The 22,038-nt window shown below is 40.8% G+C and overlaps 2 protein-coding genes across 3 annotated transcripts; both read right to left on the bottom strand.

Moving 5' to 3' along the window:
* Window positions 1-524: 524 nt before the first annotated feature.
* On the bottom strand, window positions 525-4,685 carry zgc:55558. 2 transcript variants are annotated; one of them, XM_006809146.2, is made up of 5 exons: window positions 4,327-4,685; window positions 3,998-4,110; window positions 2,752-2,930; window positions 2,096-2,255; window positions 525-1,999 (listed from the first exon to the last, which is right to left on the bottom strand). In XM_006809146.2, exons 2-5 carry the CDS (start codon window positions 4,106-4,108, stop codon window positions 1,886-1,888), a joined length of 564 nt encoding a protein of 187 aa, XP_006809209.1. In that variant the 5' UTR covers window positions 4,109-4,110; window positions 4,327-4,685; the 3' UTR covers window positions 525-1,885. The 2 variants fall into 2 exon arrangements, with proteins under 2 accessions (XP_006809209.1, XP_006809210.1); XM_006809147.3 differs by lacking the exon at window positions 4,327-4,685 and adding an exon at window positions 4,206-4,306.
* A 4,625-nt stretch (window positions 4,686-9,310) lies between these two features.
* slc17a7a (solute carrier family 17 member 7a) lies at window positions 9,311-21,664 on the bottom strand. Its single transcript, XM_006809148.3, has 13 exons — window positions 21,552-21,664; window positions 14,805-15,057; window positions 13,910-14,028; window positions 13,594-13,708; window positions 13,417-13,504; window positions 13,117-13,203; window positions 12,774-12,916; window positions 12,528-12,677; window positions 12,212-12,344; window positions 11,393-11,503; window positions 10,085-10,212; window positions 9,891-9,960; window positions 9,311-9,807 (listed from the first exon to the last, which is right to left on the bottom strand). Exons 1-13 carry the CDS (start codon window positions 21,611-21,613, stop codon window positions 9,512-9,514), a joined length of 1,755 nt encoding a protein of 584 aa, XP_006809211.2. The 5' UTR covers window positions 21,614-21,664; the 3' UTR covers window positions 9,311-9,511.
* Window positions 21,665-22,038: the final 374 nt, after the last annotated feature.

Below are 22,038 nucleotides of genomic sequence, written 5' to 3' on the forward strand. Positions count from 1 at the left end.
GACCCTGTTCAGCTGTGTACGTACTTACACACCCGAGTCTTTGACATCAAAGTGCATAATTTCACAGAAATGAAAAGGGGAACTTGATTACCTTCAGCACTTTGTCTCAGTCAAACCTCAAACCACAGCCCTTCCTCCCCACTGATTTTGCACTTCAGAAGAGAAACCCGTAAATATAGCAGCAAGCGGCAACGGGAGAGCAGGTCTGGGGAAACCGCTGGTACAACTTCATGTTCAAAAGCGCTGATAGGTAAAACAATTTTTTACTTTTTTCTTTTCCTTTATTGAGAGCTGACACAATGTTTGGTGAAAAATCAGTCTGATAACTTCTGTGAGGCTTGGTCTGAAGATCACCTGTGCAAGTGCAGGTGACGCTTTCTTAAGGCAGGGCTGCAAAAAAACTTAAACGTTGGAAATTTACATCATAAGCTGCATCCTAATCAGGTACATGCACCTGTTGCCTATCAGTTATTCCCTCTCAAAAGCCTGCAAGTAAAAATTATATAAACAAAACAGACACCATGTAAAAGCTGAAGACTTTTACTCGTTTCTTACAGCAGAGCGCATTACAGATTCACAACGTCTTACTCAGTTAACCTCCTTGATCATATAATAATCATATATGCATTAGGCAGTCAGAGCCCTCTGGTTAAGACAATTAAAAAAGTAAAAATCCTACATGGATGGATTGACTTGTTAGCAGGATGCAACTCCCTTGAAGTTAGTTCACTGAACAGTGACGTAGTTTTTAGTAAATACACAGATGCTGGTTTTTAAATTGTCGGATGTTTGTAGTTCAACAGAAAAATGACCACACCTCACGAGTGTTACTGTGCTCGACATGTTTTGTGTAGTACCACAGCGTTGTTTTCACAAACTACGTGCTGTGGTGGAGTTTGGTGTCACATAAACAGTGTTTGGACACAGTAATGAACTCCTGACAACACTAGGACCGGCAAAATAACTGTGTTAAAAATGGACTTTGGAGTCAAGTGTGAATGTTCACACCAATAACGGCCTTAAAAAAATGACGAGCAGAGGAATCAGATCGTCTGATTTTTCTCTGTTATAAATCAGCGTCTGATATGACGCTGTATTCCTGAGTAGCCTTTAAAGTGGCACTAATTCTAAAATCTGCATTAACCACACAACAGGAAGTGACTAAAGTGCACCTGGGAGTTTAAAACACAGTTTTGAGGTTTGTTAACGGGGAAATCCTACAAGACAACTTTTTTTTTTTCTTTTAGAAAAAAATTTATTCAAAAGTAAATAATGCTGATGTGTTTCAAGCCCCAGAGACTGCACCAACCTATATGTATTTTAAAAAATGCACACAAGGGGAACGATTTTAGAAAAGGTTTTGACTAACTACGTGTCCATGGTAAAGTGGTCTCACAGGAAAAAAATAAAACAACCTCCAAACTCTCCAGCTCATTTAAACAGTTTCCACATGAAGTCAAACACTGACCATTCAGCAAATTTTATATAAAAAAAAAAGTGGAAATGTGCTGAGCACGACAATAACAAATGGAAATGTAACAGCGTAAAGTGCAGTGATGCATTACCGTGAACTCCTGACATCTAAACGGTCAACAGAAGCTAAAAATGACCCACTAAACTCCAATAAAACCACATTTAAAAAGTACACTTGCCCAAACGCTGCTAAATTGACACTGCACATGAATGTATGAATAACAAACCTTGTGAATACACACCATAACTGGAAACTTTCACACCAATAAAAATAGATGTTTTTTTCTTTCCCCGCATGTCTACGTCCTTATGTGGAGGTGTGTGCGATGTCTCCAAGGTGCAGGGGCAGTTGTGGGGATGAGGGGAGGAAGAAACAAGTGCTGTAAGTGATGCTGGCTCTGTGTGTGGTTTGCTATAGTATCATGCAACGTCTCTGAGTGTTCTTCTTGCTCTTCTTGTTGCTGCGGTTGGTCTCCTTGTATCTTCTGATCTCCCGTACTAGAGAATAGAAAGCTTCCTCCACACCCTGCAAAATAGAGAAGAAGCCGATTCGACGTTTTAGGAGGTTTTATTCAGGAACACAAGAATGGATTGATGAGTGCTGTCGACAGGTTACCGTTACCTGTCTGGTTTTGGCGGAGGTCTCTACAAACGGCACGCCGTAGCTCCTCGCCAGCTCCTGCGCCTGCTGCGTCTTCACTGTGCGGGTGCTGAGGTCACTCTTGTTCCCCACGAGCACCATGGGGACGCTGTCACTGTCCTTCACCCTATTGATCTGCTCTCTGAGGAGAACACACGAGACAGTGCACGTTGCAAACGCTGGTCGATCAGTTCAGACTGACGATATTATTCAGCAGGCCAGACTGAAGACCTGTGGTTTTTTTTAGTTTTATCATTTGCAGACGGAATAATTTAGTTGGTGTTGCAACACTCGCTGGGTTCTGTGTGTTACACTTTTATCTGTGGCTTCCCTGTTTGCAACGTTTTATATTTACAAGTCAAAACATTTTTGGATTAGTTACGAAATGTACAAATGACCCCACAAAAATTGCAGACACGCTAAGTTTATCTGCAGATATTTGGTAGACAAGTGAGTGCAGTTCTCGCTAAACAGGAAATAGCCTTTGAGTGCCTAAATGTGCACAGTTGAGACAGCTATGCACAGCTGTCTTAAATCTCTGTGTGACTGAAATAAGGAATTAGTCCTACTTGGAGACTACTGTTTGAATTCTTTGTCCAGCTGTCTGAGCTGACGTGAACCCGCGAAACTTCCTGTACCTGTAAAGGTGAACATCCTCAAAGGACTTGCTGTTGTTGATGGCAAACACACAGAGGAAGCCTTCTCCCGTCCTCATATACTGGTCCCTCATGGCGCTGTACTCCTCCTGACCTGCAGTGTCCAGGATGTCCAGCAGACATGTCTCTCCATCAATCACCACCTGCTTTCTGTACGAGTCCTGCAAGACAGCACGAGTTAGGCCAGAATGCATCATCCTGAGTCTCACGCTGCTGCATCATGTAGCAACAAGATCTTGGTGATTAGGTGGTTTTGAAATCAATGTGCTCAAGTGTGAATATTTTATAAGCAATTATGGAATCGCACCATTTACTGGCACGAAGGCTGACGTGTATTTACACGGGATAATTTAGAACGTGACAGTTATTTGCAGGTATGATTATATTTTTATCAAATATTGCCATCTTTAAACTAGAAGGTTATCCCGAGGGTATGAGCTCTGCCGAGGCAAAAGGTCTGTTTAACAATTTTAAATTAAAGAGGTCTGGATTTGCACAGAAATTTAACAGATATTTGCTCGTCCCTTGCCCCATGCTGCACCTCTTCACCTTGGTGTTTCATGCACAGTCTTGCTGACAAAGCTGCACCTCCAGTTCAACTCTTGCCTTGGCAGAGGACTACAGTGTTAGAAGGTTTTGGGCAGGTTTTAACAAGGTTTCTGGCCTGACTCTGACAGCAGCAGTCCACGTGGTGACGTACACCATTTGCAGACACAAAATATATAAAGACTGTGAATCTCTTAACAGAAAAACATGAAATTAAATTGTGTTAAAATCAGCTCAGTGTTAAACAAAAACACTTTAAAAGATTTGTTACGTGGTCGTGCAGCGGGTATAGCAATCCTGTGATGTAACTGCACTATTGTAAAACTAAAATCTACATTAATCTGATTCTTTTTTAATATGCAATGGCGATACTTAAAAGAAACGCTCCTTCTGAGGTCATAAACTGGGACTTTGCTTGGGTTGGATACTCAGTTTCATGGACAAACATTTGCCAGAAATGAAAAGAATTTATTAAATAAACACGGGATCCTTGTAACTGCTCCAAGCGGCAATTCTTCCAACAACACCGGGACATATCAACCATTAAAACCGGACTAATTCTGATAGATAAAATAAAAACCCGATTAATAACACATCTGTAGCACTAATGAGCAGTACGGAGGCTAGTTAAGCGCCAGATTAGACTATGTATTACAGCACTTTGCGTCTGCTGGTCACTTACCTCGATAGTTGGATCGTATTCATCCACAAAGTGGTTCTGGATGAGCTGGATGGTGAGAGCGCTCTTGCCTACACCTCCTGCCCCGACCACCACAAGTTTGTACTCGGTCATACCTGGAGAGGATGAAGCCAACAGGTGACCATTAAGACATCGAATAATTTTCCCCCTTCCTAACTGAGCTGACATGGCGAAGAAGACACTGACTGACCCAGATTTATCGGCAGACGTTTAAAGTCTTTCTTTCTACTTCTTCTTCTTTTTTTTTTTTTTTGCCAAAGTAGAGTCAACTGAAATGATAACCAAACGGAGACATAAACTGCTTGGCTTACCTTTGTGAAGAAGTTATAACGGCGTAAAATGAAAACGGAGTTTTGGACTAGATAAATGAGATTAGCTCGCTACATAACGTTAGCCTGATTTCCTTGTTTTAGACACTTGTAGAAACACTTCAGGATGTGTCCAGAACTTTCTTATCTGACCCGCGCGTCCAAAAAATACTGAAGTAAAACTGTTGAGCTACTAGTAAAAATCAGAATTTATGTTATTAAATAATTAAAATCCCAGATTCGTTCGAGTTCCTACTTATTCTTCATTGTCGTTCATTGGAAGTAGAGCGTTTTTTCTTTACGTTAATCCCCGGGTGAAGCAGCCTATGAGACCACAGCACGAAGACGGACATCTTAACTGTCCAATCACAGCAGGGAACTGGTTCGTGACCTCGCCCAGAGTTGCTGCGGTCCAATTATAAAAAGGTACGGCTTAAAACGGGCGTGGCATTTAAAAGGCAATCTTCCTCGAAATGCTCACAAAGAGAACTGCATTTAATTTGAATACCGAACAATACGATGTTATACGTCCAAAAAACAAGTTTGAAGCAAACAGCAGCTTTGTAAATGCTCAAAGTGCTTATGGGAAGTGTTACGATATTTAACTCGGCACTATACAGTACATGTGTGGTCATCGCCCCCTTGTGGCCATATTGAGGAACTGCAACAGCAAATTAGTTAATGCACAATAACTATGTAATTATTAATACAGCAATTATTAAATTAATAAAATCCGTTAAAAACCATAGTTAAAAACAGCAACTTAAATGAAATAAAATAATAGTAATATGGGAATATTATTTTTATGTCTCCCAAATGACATTTGGATGTCTCAGACCTGTTGCAGTTCAACCTGGATAAAAACTTTTAATTTTAGGTTTATAGGGAGAGTTACAGACAGACAAGAACTGCACGGCCCACTCAACAAATCATCAAGTGGGATAGAGACACATATTCTTTTACTTGCCTTTAAAGCGCTTTACTTCTTGCAATACCTTTCTTTAGGAACACTTAGATTTTTATTTTTCTATTTTTTTTATTAATGGTGTGTCATGGTGTTGATTTGTTTTACGTTTTAATAGTCTTATTATCTATATTACATATCTACACAAAAATATTTTATTTATTTCTCGGGTAAAGCTGGGGGAGTCACTGCTGATTGTCAAATCACTGGTAGTAGCTATAATCATTGCTAGTCTTTATAATTTCAAAATTAAATTATCAAAGACAACCAGCAGTACCATGTGGCAATAACTTTTAACTGCTGGTAATCTCCAAAGTTGAAAAATATGCGTCATCGCAGCAGGTTGCTTTCCTGTCTGACATCCCCAAGGGGAATTTCTGTCTCTTGCAGGAATTGAGCTAGCAACCGTTTGCTTGGTAAGCAAATGTGTGTTAACCACTACTCTATCCCTAAAGCTGGAGTCACTGAACTGGATTTCTAGCCATGTTTGTGGTGGCATTTAATGGATCATCTGACAATTATTTATGATTTGCTGCATGGTACAGCTAGTCCAAGAACTTTGCACTAGTATTTTCATATTTCCATGTTTTATAGTCTTTGTTTTACACCCTTACCATCTGTAGTACAACCCCAATTGCACAATTTTTAAAAAAAAAATGTGACACTGTGTAATCTATGGATGAAAAATGGAAGGCAATAGTTTGCAGATCATCACCCCAAATTCTGAGAAACAAGATAAATCTCTGTGTGCAAAGAACAAGACCAAAAGTCAAAGTTGATCAAGACCACAGGTAGCAATGCATTAAAAACAGGCATGATTCTGTCATTGATATCACTGCATGGACCCAGAAACGCATACAGAAACCATTGTCTTTGAACACAGTTGGCATCCAAAAATGCAATTTAAAGCAAAGAAGAAGCCACTGAAAGTGAAATTCTTTGTGGAAAACATTTGCATCTCAGACTAAAGAGGAGAAGGACCTCCAGTAGTATGGAGTAACATTGTAAATCCTGTGGAATTACACATCTAGAAAGGCATCATCAGTGCTGAAAGGCAGGCTTCACAGCAACATCCAGATGATATTCTTTTAAGGGATGTATGTTTCAGCAAAACAATGCTAAACCGTGCACTGCATCTATTTCAGCAGCATGGGTTCCTAGTAGAAGAGTATGGGTGTTGAACTGGTCTGTCTGCTGTTCAGATCAGCTGAAAACATCAGGAGCATTAAACAAGAAATACAACAAAGAAGATCCAGGTCTGTTGCATTGCTAGAATCTTATTTTAAACAAGAATGGGACATCATTCCTCATCTGGAAGTCTAGCAGCAGATCTTTCAGTTTCCAGATGTTTATCGATTGTTGTTAAAAAAGAGGTGGTAAACATGGCCCTGTCCCAACCTTTTTTCAAATTCTACATTCAAAATTGCCCCATTGTGTTTGTTAAAATGGCACATGAGATTTTTTAAAAGAACATTTGCAAATCATTACATTCACTTTTCATTTACATTTTACACAGAGTCCGACCTTTGTTTTGGAGTCAGGGTTGTAGAATTTTGGACCTGATTATTAAAAATCACGAATCTTTGCTGCCCTCTAGTGTTCAAAGCAACTTTTACCCTTGAGTTATGTCAATGTAGGCAATACTTCCGGTAAATTCTTTTCAAAATAAAGAACCAACTGAACCGTTAATAAAAGCGTTGACTGAGTGGATTTTAAATTATTAAAAGATGACGATGAAAATCGCTTGGGGAGATTATTTCAGCTCCGTTGGAAACAGAATGATTTTATGATTGTAAAAATAAAAAATGCAGAACTCAATTCTTTCAATAGAGCAAAAATAAATACGTTATTGCGGAGAATCGTTGATTTTTTTTTAAATTTTTTTTACAAGCGCTTTAGAGGAAGCGGCACCGCAAATACAAACAGGCGTGGACTGATCCATCATGCTCACTTCCCTTGTCTGTGACGTCCATGTTTCCCCCTCACTCTCCCACAGAGTGCATCTGCTGTCCTATCTAATCTTTGCCTAAAATCACAGCGATAATCCTGCATCCATCTGTTCCGAGAGAAAGACAGAGAGAGTGAAAGACAAAGCACCGACAATCTAGAAACCAACACCATTTTTTGCGTCATCATGTTTTAGGTGATAAAATCCCGATGACACAATTCCACTGAAATAGTGACATCATCTTAAATTGCTTGAATTTTATTATACACAAGGTTATCTCACATGTACACCTTTTTACATAAAATATTTTCCATATATTTGCATTTTTAAATACAGATCTTTTCTCGTGTTTTTAAATTTTTTTTACACCAAATCCCACCAGATAACCACACATTTCATTGAGGATGGGAAGGAAAACATTGGAGCAGCCATAAACTGAGACAAAGAAGAAAAAAGCAGATCAAAGATACACTGATACAACACGCACAAAATGAACTTGTTCACAGTTATCATCATTCACGTCATTAAGACTTTTCACTCAAAAAATGGCAATTGACCTTTTGCACTTTTTTTCTTGTAATTATTCGACACAGCAACACATTTAAAAACTAAACCCCCAAGTGAATCAAACACGTCCTTTTTAAACAGTCCAGCACTGCAAACGTGACCCACTGAGTACCACCAACAGATGTACTGTCTGTCAGCACGAACAGATGCAGGAGTTATGTGTGTGTGTGTCTGTGTGTACACAAGTCCAGTTCTACTGCAGATTACCTCGCCCGTATGTGACTGTACTCCATTTCCCAGCTGCCAGTGCGCTTGACAGGCAGGAAGCTGAGGTTCTCTACTCTTACAAGATATAAGTGAAGCTGAACTTCACACATTCTCTAATAATGTTCGCCTATCAAACTCTGTCTGCACGATTCACTGTGCACTCGCATGAAATTAGCCCGCCTGTGTGTGTTTGTGTGTAAAAGGGAAAATATGAGGGCTGGCACAGTACTGCACCACTGTGTCCATTAAATATGCTCACTGCACAACTTTTCAGCACCTGCACCCAACACAACAGCACACTTGCTGTCACACACACACAGACACACACAGTCGATCTGAAAAGCTTGGATTTACCCGCACAAACACGACTGATGTTGAGAGAAGGATAAGACAAGGAGGAAAAATGGAGGGAGAGGCTGCCAGAGAAACAAGAAAAGGCATAAACAGAAAGTGCTGCGAGGCCTGGGAGTGTTATAAATATGTACCAAGCTGAGGGACAACTATACACACTGAATAGAAAGTGGGAATTGTCAGATGATTACTGGCGACTTTGACCTGTAAGCGTGGCTGGACATGAGATGCAGTGAGAAACTGTAGCCGGCAAACTCAAGCACACAGGTGAAGGGAAGTTTTACAGCTTTACACTCATCTACGTACGACTTTACAACACCTAAGCACCTTTTTTCTTTTCACTTTGATTAGGAAGTTTGAAAGTTAAACTCAGTGGCGTCGTGGCTGGTGGCGTCTGTTTAGTTTATCTGGGAGCTTTGAGAGCTTGGATTTGGTGATGAATTCTGCATTGAATAGAAGTGTGAGGTTTTTTAAAACTGAGGCTCTGAAGGTGCTTTCCCAGCAAAATAAAAGTAAATGCATGACTCACACATAAAAAATTAAAAACAACACAATCCCAGTGGCTTCAGCAAGTTGCTATACAGGCAAAAGCCCACAACTCTCTCGCTCTTTCTGTCTCTCTCTCTCTCTCTCTCTCTCTCTCTCTCTCTGTCACACACACACACACACACACACACACACACACACACACACACACACACACACACACACACACACACACCTACACACACACACACACACACACACAGGATCTCCTAGTTGCGGATACAGAACTCCTGACCAATCACAATGAGCATCAGGATGAGGATGTAAGATGAGTTCTGATGAAGTTGAAATCAGTTTTTTTGTGTATATTTAGCACTCTGCATGCACATGCTTGCACACACACACACTGTCTCTCTCTCTCTTTCACACACACACACACACACACACACACACACTGTCTCTCTCTCTCTCACACAAACACACACACCTACAGTGGAATGAATCTGATCCACTCTTTTGATATGTGCTGTTGTAAATTTTAAGAAGCACACAGCAGGTCTGTTCAGTGACTCTCTTGCAGTCGTTCTCCAGAAACACACTTCCTCTTTCATTTTTTTTTTTATCTTGTTATTATTATTTTTTAAAACTTGTGTCACGTCAGTCTTCTATGTGAGCTCCTTCTCTACTTCTCCCCCGTACATGTAGGAGTTATATCCGGGCGGCTGCACATACTCCTCAGACTTATCCCAGTCTGTCACCCATCCTGACCCTGCTCCACCTCCTCCTCCTCCTCCACCGTTGAAACCAGCCCCTGATTGGTTTATGGCTCCGTACTGCCCCCCTCCGCGGTACATCTCTTCTGTTTCATTGGCCAGTTCATCCTCGTCGATTATACCGCACTTCTCCTCACTTGTGTCCTCTATGTCTGCCCAAGGCTGCTTTTCTCCTGATGCAAAGAGTCCTAGTGAAGAAAAAAACAGATCAGCAATGAAACTGCGATATTTTAGAGATGCGTTGCAAAACACTGCAGACCCAAAGTCCTACCATAGAAAACCACTCCTCCATAATGAACAAGTGAGGCTATAAGGAAGACGTACTGCCACTCCTCACGCGTCTGAAATGATTCAAAAGGTATTTTAACACAAGAAAGAGCAAGAACAAGTCTCCCTGGTGTGTCTTTACTCATTAAACATCTTGAGCTTTATGCTCAGCTTTGTTGATACACGTGAATGAGTCACCTTGTGTTTGGTCATGGCACCAACTATGAGAGGACACACCATTCCAGATAACGTTCCCACTCCGTTTGAAATGCCCATCAGTATGCTGGCATATCGAGGCGCGATATCCAAGTGATTGACATTAAACCCTGAGTGAAAGAGCAAAAACACAGAATGATTTTTACACTTAGGGGATAGAAAAAGTGATATCATTTTTTTAAAACACATTTTCATCTTAACGACATTCACTTCAAACAGTTTTATAAGATAATGATCTAATATCTGTCTGTGTGTGAAATATAAAGCCATTTCCAGGGAGTAGCGGGCACAGCTTGTCATCCACAAACCAACTGGGGATGCCATGGCAGCTATGTCCATCTTTGATATACAGTCTATGCTGCCAATGAAAACACTACAGCTGACTGACAGACTCATGTTTGCAAATTAGGTCATATTTTAAAGTCCTATCAATGTCAAGTTTTATTCTCATTATGTAGCTTTATTGTAATCAAACTGTCAAAACTCATTAATTTTGATTGGTAAATTTACCATTAAACAAACTTAATACCCTTCCCTGTACCCTAGCTAACTAATATGGCAAATTCATTTACAGTCATGTGAATTGGAACATTTTTAACAGGATTTTAAAATACTGTGAAAACCTTCAGAAGCAATAACCTGAAAATTTTCAGCCATTCTGTTGCAGATTTTCTGTTCATTGTCCTGTCGCATGATACAATTTTAGCCAAGCTTCATCTATCAAACAGATGGCCCCAAATTTCACTCTGTACACTTTGTTATACAGAGGAGCTCGTGGTTGACTCTATGACTGCAAAGTTCCCAGGTGCTGTGACTATAAAACAATGGCTGGGATGACTAAAGGGGAGATGACACACAACAAAATTAAATAAACCATTGTGCAGATTTCTTTGTTTTTAAATATTGTTGGAAACATTTGGTAAAATGTAAGTAGGGCAACACATGTCAACAGAATCTAGAAAATGTGTCATTTTCATACTTTTAAGTTAAAACTTTAACGGGAACCAGTTTAGCTCAGTGGTTGAGCAGGTTATCACATCCCACGAGGCCTGGGTTCGATTCTGACCCTTGGTCCTTTGCAGTGTGTCTGCCCTGTTCTCTTTGTCCCTGCTTTCCAGTCTCCTCCTCACTTATAACTATCCAAAACATTTGATTTACCGCTGTCCTGCTCACATTTAAAGCAATACTTAAAATTCCATTGTCTCTCATTAAACCTTACTATCACCTTCATGTAGCAACAGTAACACGACAAGTCAGGTTTTCACCTTACATGTTTAGAACATAGATTACCTGAGATAGCAAATCCACTGAATCCCACCGCCAGGACCAAGAAGGAGATGGCAATACCCTTTGTGTGAGAGTAGCCCACCACCAGCAGGAGGGTGGCTTCCATCCCAAAACCTGTGGGAATTCCAAAGAAATCCACATCAACACAAAGGAATTACGAACACTAATAACAAACCCTGTTGTAACGGTCAAGGCAGTGCCGATATGCCGTAATTTTCAGTGTTTGAAGCTGTACACGTGTTTATGCACACGCTGATTCAACCTTTAAGTTGAGCTGAAATATTAATTTGCTTCTAATGCTGGCAGCTATACTGCACTTTAAATATTCTAACTGCAAGCTGCTAAATGCCCCACAACTGACAGCATAGTTTCATATGTTTAATTTTAGGAGAACTACAGCATCATTAATAAGTTCATCTTTACACATTTATTTATTTATTTTTGCAGTGCTCCTAATTTAGCTTTAATCACTGTGATATGTGAGAAAGTACTGAAAGAATTGTTTAACTTTTTGCAGCGATTTCAGCAGCAAAAATGAAATTATTACAATTTCCAGCTAATGATAGGATGAAGTTTTAGTGAAATAATAATTTGTCAGTTTTCTGAGCCACGGTCTAAAGATATTTAAGAGCAGTTGGTTCGTAGACCTTGGTGCTCTGGGAGGAGTGTCAGATGACAATTGTAGAGGCAGAGAATTATGGTACCCTCATACTCATTTAATAGGCTCTGTTGGCCAACTAAGACGGTTCACCAGAGCTGTATAGAGTTATTTCGTTTCTGCTCATAAACCACAAGCCATGCTCTTATGTTTGATAGCCTCACCTCCACAGTTCATGAGCTTCCTGACGTTGGTGGTGGACATCAGGTTGTGGGTTCTCAAGTAGTCAGCCAACTGGCCCCCAATAGGCACGATGATTGTCATCACCAGATGGGGCAAAGCTGACACTATGCCCACCTGAAAGTCATGTATAGGAGAGGCAGACAGTGTGTACATGTGCGTGAAAAAGGCAAAAATAGTGTTTTTGGGGGGAAAATGAAGGGAGGATGAGGATGAGATGTTCAAATTTGTCCTGATCAAGTGGGAAAATTACTGTTTTACTTGCTTTGACCCTACAGCTTGGATGCCATGCTAACTCACCTTGCTGATCTCAAAGCCAAAGACTTCTTCAAAGTAGGCCGGCTGGCTGATGAGCAGCAGGTAGAAGGTCCAGCTCCTGCAGAAGTTGGCCACAATAATGGCATAGACTGGCATGGAGGTGAAGAAGTGTCTCCACGGGGTTTTAAATTTCTACCACAAAAAGTAATAAGATATTAATGATATGCACCAACTCCACCAATTAAGAACTGCAGACTCAGCCAAGTGCATGGGTCTAAATACACGTACTTGAAGGGGATTGAGAAATGATGCAGACTCTCCGATCGCATCTTCAATGTATTTCCTCTCCTCTGGTGAGATGGTGGGATGGGCTGCAGGACTCTCGTATGACACCAGAATCCAAAACAAATACCAGAATATCCCAAAGCTGCCTGGGAGAGGGAGAGAGAGAAAGAAAGAACAGACATGGGAGACAGAGAGAACATTTAAGAGAGAACGAGAATGAAAAGGAGTTGTGGAAATTTAAAGAGAATCAAATAGTGGACGTTTAGGGAAATTTGCATGAGCAGTCTTGGTGAGAAAGATAGTAATAAAAGTAACATGACACATATTTGTGGATGAGGGTACTAACCATAGACATAAAATACAGAAGGCCACCCAGTGTATTGCACTAGTATCCCAGCTAAAGGCATGGCCACCACTGCCCCAGCATAGGATCCTGTTAAGACAACACACACACAAAGAAGGCACAAACCCTGTTTATATCTTTCTTTCTTGCACTCAACGTGTTTTAGATGCATCATAGTCTTTTTAAACTCTTAAACGTTGGATGCACTTCTAGCAGTTTCATCACAAACGTGTCTTCAAACCCACAGAACCTGTGCAGACATTGTAGATACTGATCTGTGAGGTGACAGGAAGCTGACATTACCACAAAAAGCTGTCGTGGCTAATCGACTTCGCTCAAGAGGAGGTGCCCACTTGGCCCAGATCCCATGACAGGCTGGGTATGATACGCCCTAAAGGATAGAATACGGTCAGGGAAACACCTGTGCATGTGGGAATAGTCCTACACAGAGTCCAGATGTGGACAAAAACTCATATTTACCTCTACAAGGCCCTGGCATATCCTGACAAGTATGACGCAGCTGTAATGGCAGCGAGCGGCAGTTGGAATCAGCATGTTGAGCGTCGATGTGGCCACGATGGCAAAGCCGAACACTCTTAAAAACACAAAGGACAGTAACACTGGCATCAGAACATGAAAAAACCCCAATACATAGTAACACAGGATTGGCATTTTCTATGAATGCTGGTTCAGCTGCTTTGCCTCTTTCTGTTCCGATTCAAATTATTCTTTTTTCCACACCTAGCATGTATGCAAATTCAACCAGATCTGACACCATAAATGTGGAGATATTAACCTGTTTGCTGCAAATTTTTGACATATAAAGCCACCCGGGATTTGTGTGACGATGTAGCCCCAGAAGAAGGAGCCGTGAATCATCCCCACTGTCTCTGGATCCCAGGTGAACTGTGCAGCCTGGAGAGAAGAAAAAAATTATATGACTTTAACTCACTTCACAACAGAGGAGATTATCTTGAAAACTTAAGGTCAAGGGCAACCCTAGTCCATCATCCCCAACTACAAAGCCCACGAGTTGGATGTCCCTGCTAAATACATTAAATAGAACCAATGGTTCAGTATCTTGCTCAAGGATACTTTGACGTGCAGACCTGAGTAGCTGGGGAATCGACTAACAACATTTCGATTGGTAGATGAACTGTTTTAACTCCTGAACCACAGCCAAGGCAAGGTGGCACAGAGCTGGCCTAGACTGCAGGACTTTAGAAAATTTGATATCACTACACAAAGTAAAGTTTGTTTATCAGCAGTGAAGATGATGCCAACATCAGAACACCTTTATAGAACTTTTCAGCTTTACTCCCCAGGTTAAAGCATGTCCTAGAATAGTCTAATACTCTAATACATGACACTACTTATTATGACTTATCAAGTCATTTAAAAAGTTACATAATTACAACATTTTATTATTCTTCAACCAATTACATTGTAAAAGGGATAGTATCACCACAACACACTGCATACTGTGATTAATATAAACCATTAGATATATTCCAATGAAGATTAAAGTGATCCCACAGAAAAAGACATAAGACAATAACTTTGATTGGTACTGTGAAAATACTGCATGTTACCTGTGTTCCAACACAATTATTGCAGATGTGGCTTAATATCAAATTCATAAAGTAGGTCAATAAAGGCACAGAAGTTTTCATTTCTCTTCTGCTACTCACCACAAGTACTTCCTTGTTGCCTTTGTAGACAGTATGATCATTGACCATGCTTACAATGGCCACACCTAGGTTGCACCTGATGCCAAAGGAGATGCAGAAGCCCAGGCCAGACAGGATGGCGATGATGTACCGCCGGGGCAGGCCGAAGCAGGTGCAGTCCACCACAGGCAGCTCCTTCTCCTCCACCAGCTCAGGACGACCCTCCGCCGACAGCTCAATAGTTTCTCCATTTGGCTGCCGTTTCTCAATCAGCCTGATGGGAGACAGCAGAATATGTGTTAGGCTTTTGGGGTAAAAGTGAACAAAAGGGTGCAAAAGACAAAATTCTGTGTATTATAATGTGCTGCAATGAAATCGATGCCACAGTGATCTTTACACCTAGCCTCACAGATGATCTGATCGAACAAATCAAAGTAAAACTGCAAAAAAAAAGCAGGAACACAAAAGTGTGAGCTTCCTTGAAAGGTTCAGTCTCCAGCTTCCATGCTGACATCACCTGGAGTTACCAGATTATTTTGAGCCTGTGACAAAGAGTTTGCATCTTTTCTTCATGCATGTTTTAAACTGCAAAGATTTTGCACTCTCTCTCTCTTTTTCCTCCTACAAACGCACTCCTCCAGGCTGACATCATGCTCCACACCGGGGTCACGCCTGACTCAGCGCGTCCCAGTGTGTGGAAGCAGCTGTCACAAGCCGAGGAGCTACGACAGCCGCGTAGTCTCTGCTTCAGGATCCAAGGAACCTACTGGTCCTCTCACTCTGATAGTGTCCTCACCACTAAATGCCTTCATTTTTTATGACATCATTCAGCCGACTCTGCTTAACAAATTAGCATTATGTTTAAAACTACAAAAGGAACTTTTGTAGAAAATCAGCTTTTAAGGAGTTACACTTTACCGAACTGCAAAGACAGGGGTGCAAGTGTCTAAAATGTTTTTGTTTGTTTTTTAACCGCTTAAAATCGCATGGTTTTTGCCCATGTGAGGTGATCTGCTTGTTTTCCAGGCTATTGTTCAGTTTGTGTGACCATTTTTGTAAAACAACATGTCGAGCATCCCCCCAGACAGAAGTCATACAGAGAAGTCAGAGAGCAGCCATCTGTGTATTACAACCTCCATACTCACAACAAAAACACACACACTTCCATCAGATTTAAGTAAACAACACCTACAGATATACATTAGACAAAGTGTCACCATTTTTTTCAGTGAATGTATGTATCAGTGTTCACTGTCTGTTAAATTTGAGTTCGCAGCAGAGCGAATCATGTGTCAGCCATCCACTTTCCATTGAGGTGATCCAGTTAGCCAGTGAGCTGGAGAATCGTGCACAGAAAAAGGCACAATCAACACGGGGGTCAGGCTGGCGAGGTGACGATGGTTGTGTTTTAAAGAAAGCGTTTCATTGGAGTTCGGGGCTTAAACAAGGTTAGAAAGCAAGTGTGCAAAGTCAAGATAAGCCAGCCTCTGATGCTGATTAATTATTGACCTTCTTTTTTTTTTAGATAAATTATTTACTCCAGCTTTTACACCACAATCTGCCACCATTTATCCGTCTATCGTCATCCACCGCTGTCATTATATTTCTTTTAGTTATGCGTGTGAATTCCACTCCCTCCCCCTTTTGCACACAGCACACTCTGTATAATCTCGATATGCATCCATGCAATCTGTCAAAAACAAACTAAAATGCAAGACAAGAAGACAGGTCAGTGCAATTACCAGTATAATTAAAACTGCCCACATAAAGAAATATTCTACTCTTCAGTAGATAACAGAAAACACAATGGAAAGCAACATTTTTGGAATTTGTGAGAGATTAGAGAGGCTGCATCCCATCTCTCTCCCTCCCTCTTAATCTGTCACTACACTAAGATTAGGATTACAAAAATGATTTACTTCCGGAAATGAATATGGATGGACAGACTGACTCTGCTGGGCACGATTCAGCACGTTTCTCCCTCTATCACGGCACGCTGTTGAGTTCATGCTGGTCATATTTTTTTAGTCCTCCTGTAACTCAGAAAGCCTTTTTCGGCTTTTGCGTCAAGCTGCAAAATTTCAGATTGTGCCTCACCTGTTAGTTAATTGTCTACATTTTTATAGAATGGCCCATCTAACTGACTTGGAAATGGGACCATCATGTGTTCATTGCTGATCTTTCACACAAAGCGTCCTGACCTAAGGACGTGATTTACAGTGTGTTTCCCAGTGGATCAAATACAAGAAATTAAAAAACTGCAACCAAATCCTGGAAGCATTGAAAAGGGCGACGCACGACAGAAGCAAAGTCGTGCACATAAATTTGTTGAATCAGTTGTTCACGCTCCTGCCGCTAAACAAATGTGCTGACTTGTCCCCCTGTGTGGAGCTCCTCCCTCATAGTTGGTGAAGGCTGCAGGAGAATCCTCATTAAACCTCAAGACAGATTGCAGCTTGACACCTACCCATATGCTAAGAGCTAACGAGGCTACCCCACAGCAAAAAATGGACGTTAATTACAGATGCTTTCCACTAAAAGGCAGCCTCACCCCCTGTGTTCGTGTACAAAGCTGAAGCGAGGGAATTTCCAGCTTAGAAACAAAGACTTAAAAGGTTCTTATACACAAACTTCTTACTTCTTAACATGCTGACTGGTAAAATTTACCAGCTCTGCGTTGAAGAAGAGACACAGGTTCACAATACTGCTTGCTTCCACTCATCTGATGGAGCTGATTGGTCTCAGCTGTCAACAATTAATGAGCAAGCGAGCATGAGCAGGCAGGAGTCCTGCGACCTGGGGCTCTCTGAAATATCATAATTACAATAGTAGCAGGCTCAGTGGAGGCACACGCTTCAAACCGAGCTCATGCTTTTCACCTAGACAAAAGAAGCAAAGTCCTAAAACCTGTTTAACCCCAGCGTGAAGACTTCAATACCTCCTGAGTTTAACTGGTGTAAGGTGTTACACAAATTTGATTATATATTAAAAGTATGTTATATGAAACTTCTTAAAACAATAAAAAAATAAAACACAGTTGTTGCTAAATTGTGAGTGTTTGCAACCACTCTTTGATTCTGTAATATTCTGTCAGCTTTGATAAAATCACAGCGACTCTCAGGTGACTCGGGGCCTTTATGAGACTCTGTATTAAAATCACCAATTCACAGAGTATTCGGTGTAATCCTCTCATATGAGGATGATCGAGACTGAGAGTGAGACAGCGAGGGAGTAAAAATATTATATAACACCAGACACCCTGGTCATTATTTCTCCATATTTGTGAGCTTAAATTGATTCTTAATTTTATTCCTTTTCTTTTCTTTTTCTTCTTCTTTTTTTGCCTCATTTCAGCATTTTGGAGCACGCAAAGTAGCTTAAAGATGAGATTTTTACTTTTTCTCCGAATACTTTGTAGTTTTAATAGTGATTTTGTTGTTGCCCCCCTCCTCTCCCATCCTTTGCGAGCCTCTCGCTCTCCCTGAAGTGAACAGATTGGGTCTCGGTGGGACTGTGTCGCCCAGGGAGACACCCTCCTCCCCATCCTGTCACACCACTTTTTTCTCTCTCTCTCCTGCTGACACACACACACACACAGACACACACGTTTAACAGTTACACGTGTGACCTTCATAGACGTATTATCTAAATACTTACACACTCAGTCGCAGTATGAGTGCTGTCTCCACACACACAACACTTCTCGGTACATTCACCAGAGAACAACAATTCAACAATGAGCTGCACGGGGTCGTAATATGATAATCGAACCACGTATTAGCTTACATTAAAATATTTCCTCACAAACTGAACAAGTGAAGCAGACACTAAATGCTGAAACCGACAGCATGGACAGCATCGCTGCCAAAAACCAGGCATGCTGAGTCGTTGCAGCTGACTCTCCAAAGTGGCACAGCTATTGTAGATGAATCTCTGGTCATCTGTGAAGACTGTTTCACAAACCTGTGCCCATGTTCCACACAAAACAACAGAGACAGATGAACGGATAAAAGATAAGAATAGGAAACACAGAAGTGTCTCAAATGTGGACTTGGTGTCTTGTAAGATTTTGCCTTTTGTGTTCAAGCTTGAACCACCTGCTTTTTTCCTTAGACATAGCTTTATCAAGACTAACAGGAAATCCAAAGACATCCTACATATGATACAAAAACAAACGCTAAATGTTGGGATTAAATGACTGGTAGGACAGGAATGCTTTCCTCCCTGTGCTTCACCACAAGCAAACATATCAAATAATTATCTTTTCACTTCACCGTTATTTGAAAATTTTATTCAGAGCTTTTCTGCAATGACACTGAACAGTAGTAGCTGAAAAATGCACTCCACTGCAAGTAAGATGGATTAAAAATGGATTACCTGTCATATTCTGTATTGCCTCACATGTAGTACAGCACAGCCTCTCATTGTGTAGCCAAGCAATCCTGCAGATGCATTTAAAAGTCTTTTAATAAATTGAAGCGAGGCATTTTTATGATAGCGTCTTTGGGGTACTATTAGTAACTTTTGCACACAACCCAAATTAAAACCAAGAAGCAGTTGTGTGGTTATATTTCATGCAGAGCTATGAGAATAGCCAGATTTGGGAGATCCATCTGAAAATGTTATAAAAGAGCAAATAATGTAAGCAGAGATGTGGAGTGACCTTACAGCGCTGAAGTTTGTGCTTACCTAGTGGAGTTTAATATAGAAACAGGAGATGCATTCTGATGGAGAAAATGTTTAAATAATAGATGAACTCCTGGCTGCTTTCATCAGGAGGGATCACAGTTTTGTCTGTGAGGTGGTGAGATTGCACGCAGACACACTCGTCTGCTTACACAGTGCAGGGATGCCCAAGTTTCACCACGCATTCACACATGTACAGCTTTATATACACACACGCATACACAAAACCATAACACACTGCTCTCTTATTCTTTGGCTGCACTTGACACATGCAACCGCATAAAACCACGAGGTCACGCTAAGCTGAGGAAACGCCCACTAAAGTCAACCTGAATCCAATCCAACACATCACATCTCTCATGGAATCAGCTGTGGCGGTGATGCGCATGTGTGGAACAGTAAGAGACAAACGAGACAGGCATGTGTGTGTTGATTTAAGAGACCCCAGTAGGCTGAAAGCTGCTGGTGTCTCAATGGATGGAGGATGAGGAAGAAGGTGGAGGAAGGAGGAGGCAGTGGCTGGAGGAAGTGACATGGCTTGCATGGGATGGAATGAGTGGGAGGGGAGAGTTTAGGGATTTGCATGGCTCGACAGCTGGACTGCAAAAACAGGCTATTTCAGGACAGGATTTATACGTTTGGTTGCTACCTCAAATCCTGGGAGAGCCAAAGCTTAAAGCAATGGTTATTGCACGAGGTTCTATGATTGTATTTAATCTGCCTTTTTTTATTTATTTATTTTTTAAACCAAAATATTGTCAGTACATCAATCTGTATAGCAACTTTCACACTCATGTGTACTTTATTTACACATATGCAGCACTTTGAAATGTTCATAATCAGAGAGGATTATGAAACTTTCTTTTCTTTTTTTTAAAAATAAGTACCTGCATGCACCTCCAAAGACATAAACTATGTACCATACAGGCTGCAGCAGTGACATAGTTGTCTTTTTTATATCGACCTTTCTTATTTATTGGTGCAACTAACAATTATTTTCAGTCTCAATTAACCTACATATAATTTTCTTAATTGATGGCAACAACCAATAATCATTTGGTTTGTATTGTCAGGTAGGAAAAAAATAGATGGGGAAAAACACAGTTTCAAGGAAACGTGTCCACAAGGTTTTGTGTGTTTTATCACGCAGGTGATTATTAAAATAACAGTTTATATGTCTGTCACTCAAAACTCAAAACTCAGCCTGAAATATTAAAAAGCTTTAGAAATTCACACAAATTCAGTCGTTTCTATTCATTTCATTAATTTAGTATAATCCAAAACACGTTTTCATAACAATAAAAATGAAATCCTTCTTTCGCTTTAAGACGATCAAACAAACAAAAAACTGCAAATCATTTTTTAAGTCACATTATTTAAAAGAAAAAAAAACATACGGCAAAAACAATTTGGAGCGCAAGAAATGTAATTTATACCGGGAAACTAACGATTTAAACTTTCCGGTTTTATCTGGCCAGCGCTTTCATTCAGCCAGGTCGTGCCAATAACGCACGGAAACATTATGTAACCAGACTTTCTTCTTCTCTCCAACACCACTTTGAGCCGGATCGAATCTCACAACATCGAACAAAAGCGCAAACAATAAAAAAGGATAAATGCAATAAAGCATCAAACCACAAAGAAAGAAAGAACAAACACTCTTTTTCTCTCACTGATAACTTCTGTAACACCATGGAGTACCCGTTATGGGCTTCTGTTACAGCGACGACAGTGTGTCATGTTTTTTCCTCCTAATAAACCAAATTATTCAAAATATTATGGATTCCATCCATTATAAAACACTTCTCCTCTCGCTTGTGACAATCAAACCTTCCTACTGCGCAAACGCGGACTTCTGTCGCTATTTTTTTGTGAAGGGTTAAACCCAACACATTCCTCTACAATTAAAATAAATAAAGAACCAACTTTTTTAGTGTTAAAAATTACTGCTTGGAGGAGAGAGAGATGACGGATGCACCAACAGCACCGCCACCAACAGCACTGATCTGTGTTGCAAGAAAAAAGGCGTAAAAACGCGCACAAATCCGGGGTGAGTTGAGAACATTTGAAATATCAGGGTACCTGTGAATTTTCCCCAAAGTTTTGCCCGCGACCGCCTTAAACCTGTCTGGTCGGATCTCCATCTTTGCAGCTCCTTGACCCGGCCGGTGTGCTGATGTCCCGCGCGCCCTCTTGTCCTGCCCGAGCGCGCGTCTCTCTCTCTCTCTCTCTCTCTCTCTCTATCGAGCACAAATCCCTCCTTCACTGCACTGCCCCCTCCGCTCCGACAGGTGTAGGCCTTTCAGGCTCCGGGTTTTCTTGTAAAGGGATCGAAAGCCTCTGGTCGATATGGACTCTGGAGTTGGGTAAGATTTCGTTTATGCTTATTCCAAACAGTAGATATACTCACTGTTGCCCTTAGCGATAGTGCAGGAGAACATGAATAAATAAGATGGTGGAATATGATGTCTTCTCTGTTTTGTGTGTGTGGTGTAAAAAAAAGTAGCAGGGCTGATACTTCAGTACTCTTTCAGCAGGTTTCTCACACGTGGATTAAGTTCCTTGTCCC

This window comes from Neolamprologus brichardi, chromosome 4 (assembly GCF_056152115.1).
Source record: "Neolamprologus brichardi isolate AB-2024 chromosome 4, ASM5615211v1, whole genome shotgun sequence".
NCBI lineage: Eukaryota > Metazoa > Chordata > Actinopteri > Cichliformes > Cichlidae > Neolamprologus > Neolamprologus brichardi.

Coding starts and splice junctions, on each gene's coding strand:
- slc17a7a (XM_006809148.3), bottom strand. CDS start 21,613: ATGGAGATCCGACCAGACAGGTTTAAGGCGGTCGCGGGCAAAACTTTG. Junction 14,029..14,804: donor GCAACAAGGAAGTACTTGTG/GTGAGTAGCAGA, acceptor TCTTCTCTCCAG/GCTGCACAGTTCACCTGGGA. Junction 12,917..13,116: donor TTCTGTATTTTATGTCTATG/GTTAGTACCCTC, acceptor TCCCTCTCCCAG/GCAGCTTTGGGATATTCTGG.
- zgc:55558 (XM_006809146.2), bottom strand. CDS start 4,108: ATGACCGAGTACAAACTTGTGGTGGTCGGGGCAGGAGGTGTAGGCAAG. Junction 2,256..2,751: donor GAGGATGTTCACCTTTACAG/GTACAGGAAGTT, acceptor TGTTCTCCTCAG/AGAGCAGATCAATAGGGTGA. Junction 2,000..2,095: donor CCTCCGCCAAAACCAGACAG/GTAACGGTAACC, acceptor TCTATTTTGCAG/GGTGTGGAGGAAGCTTTCTA.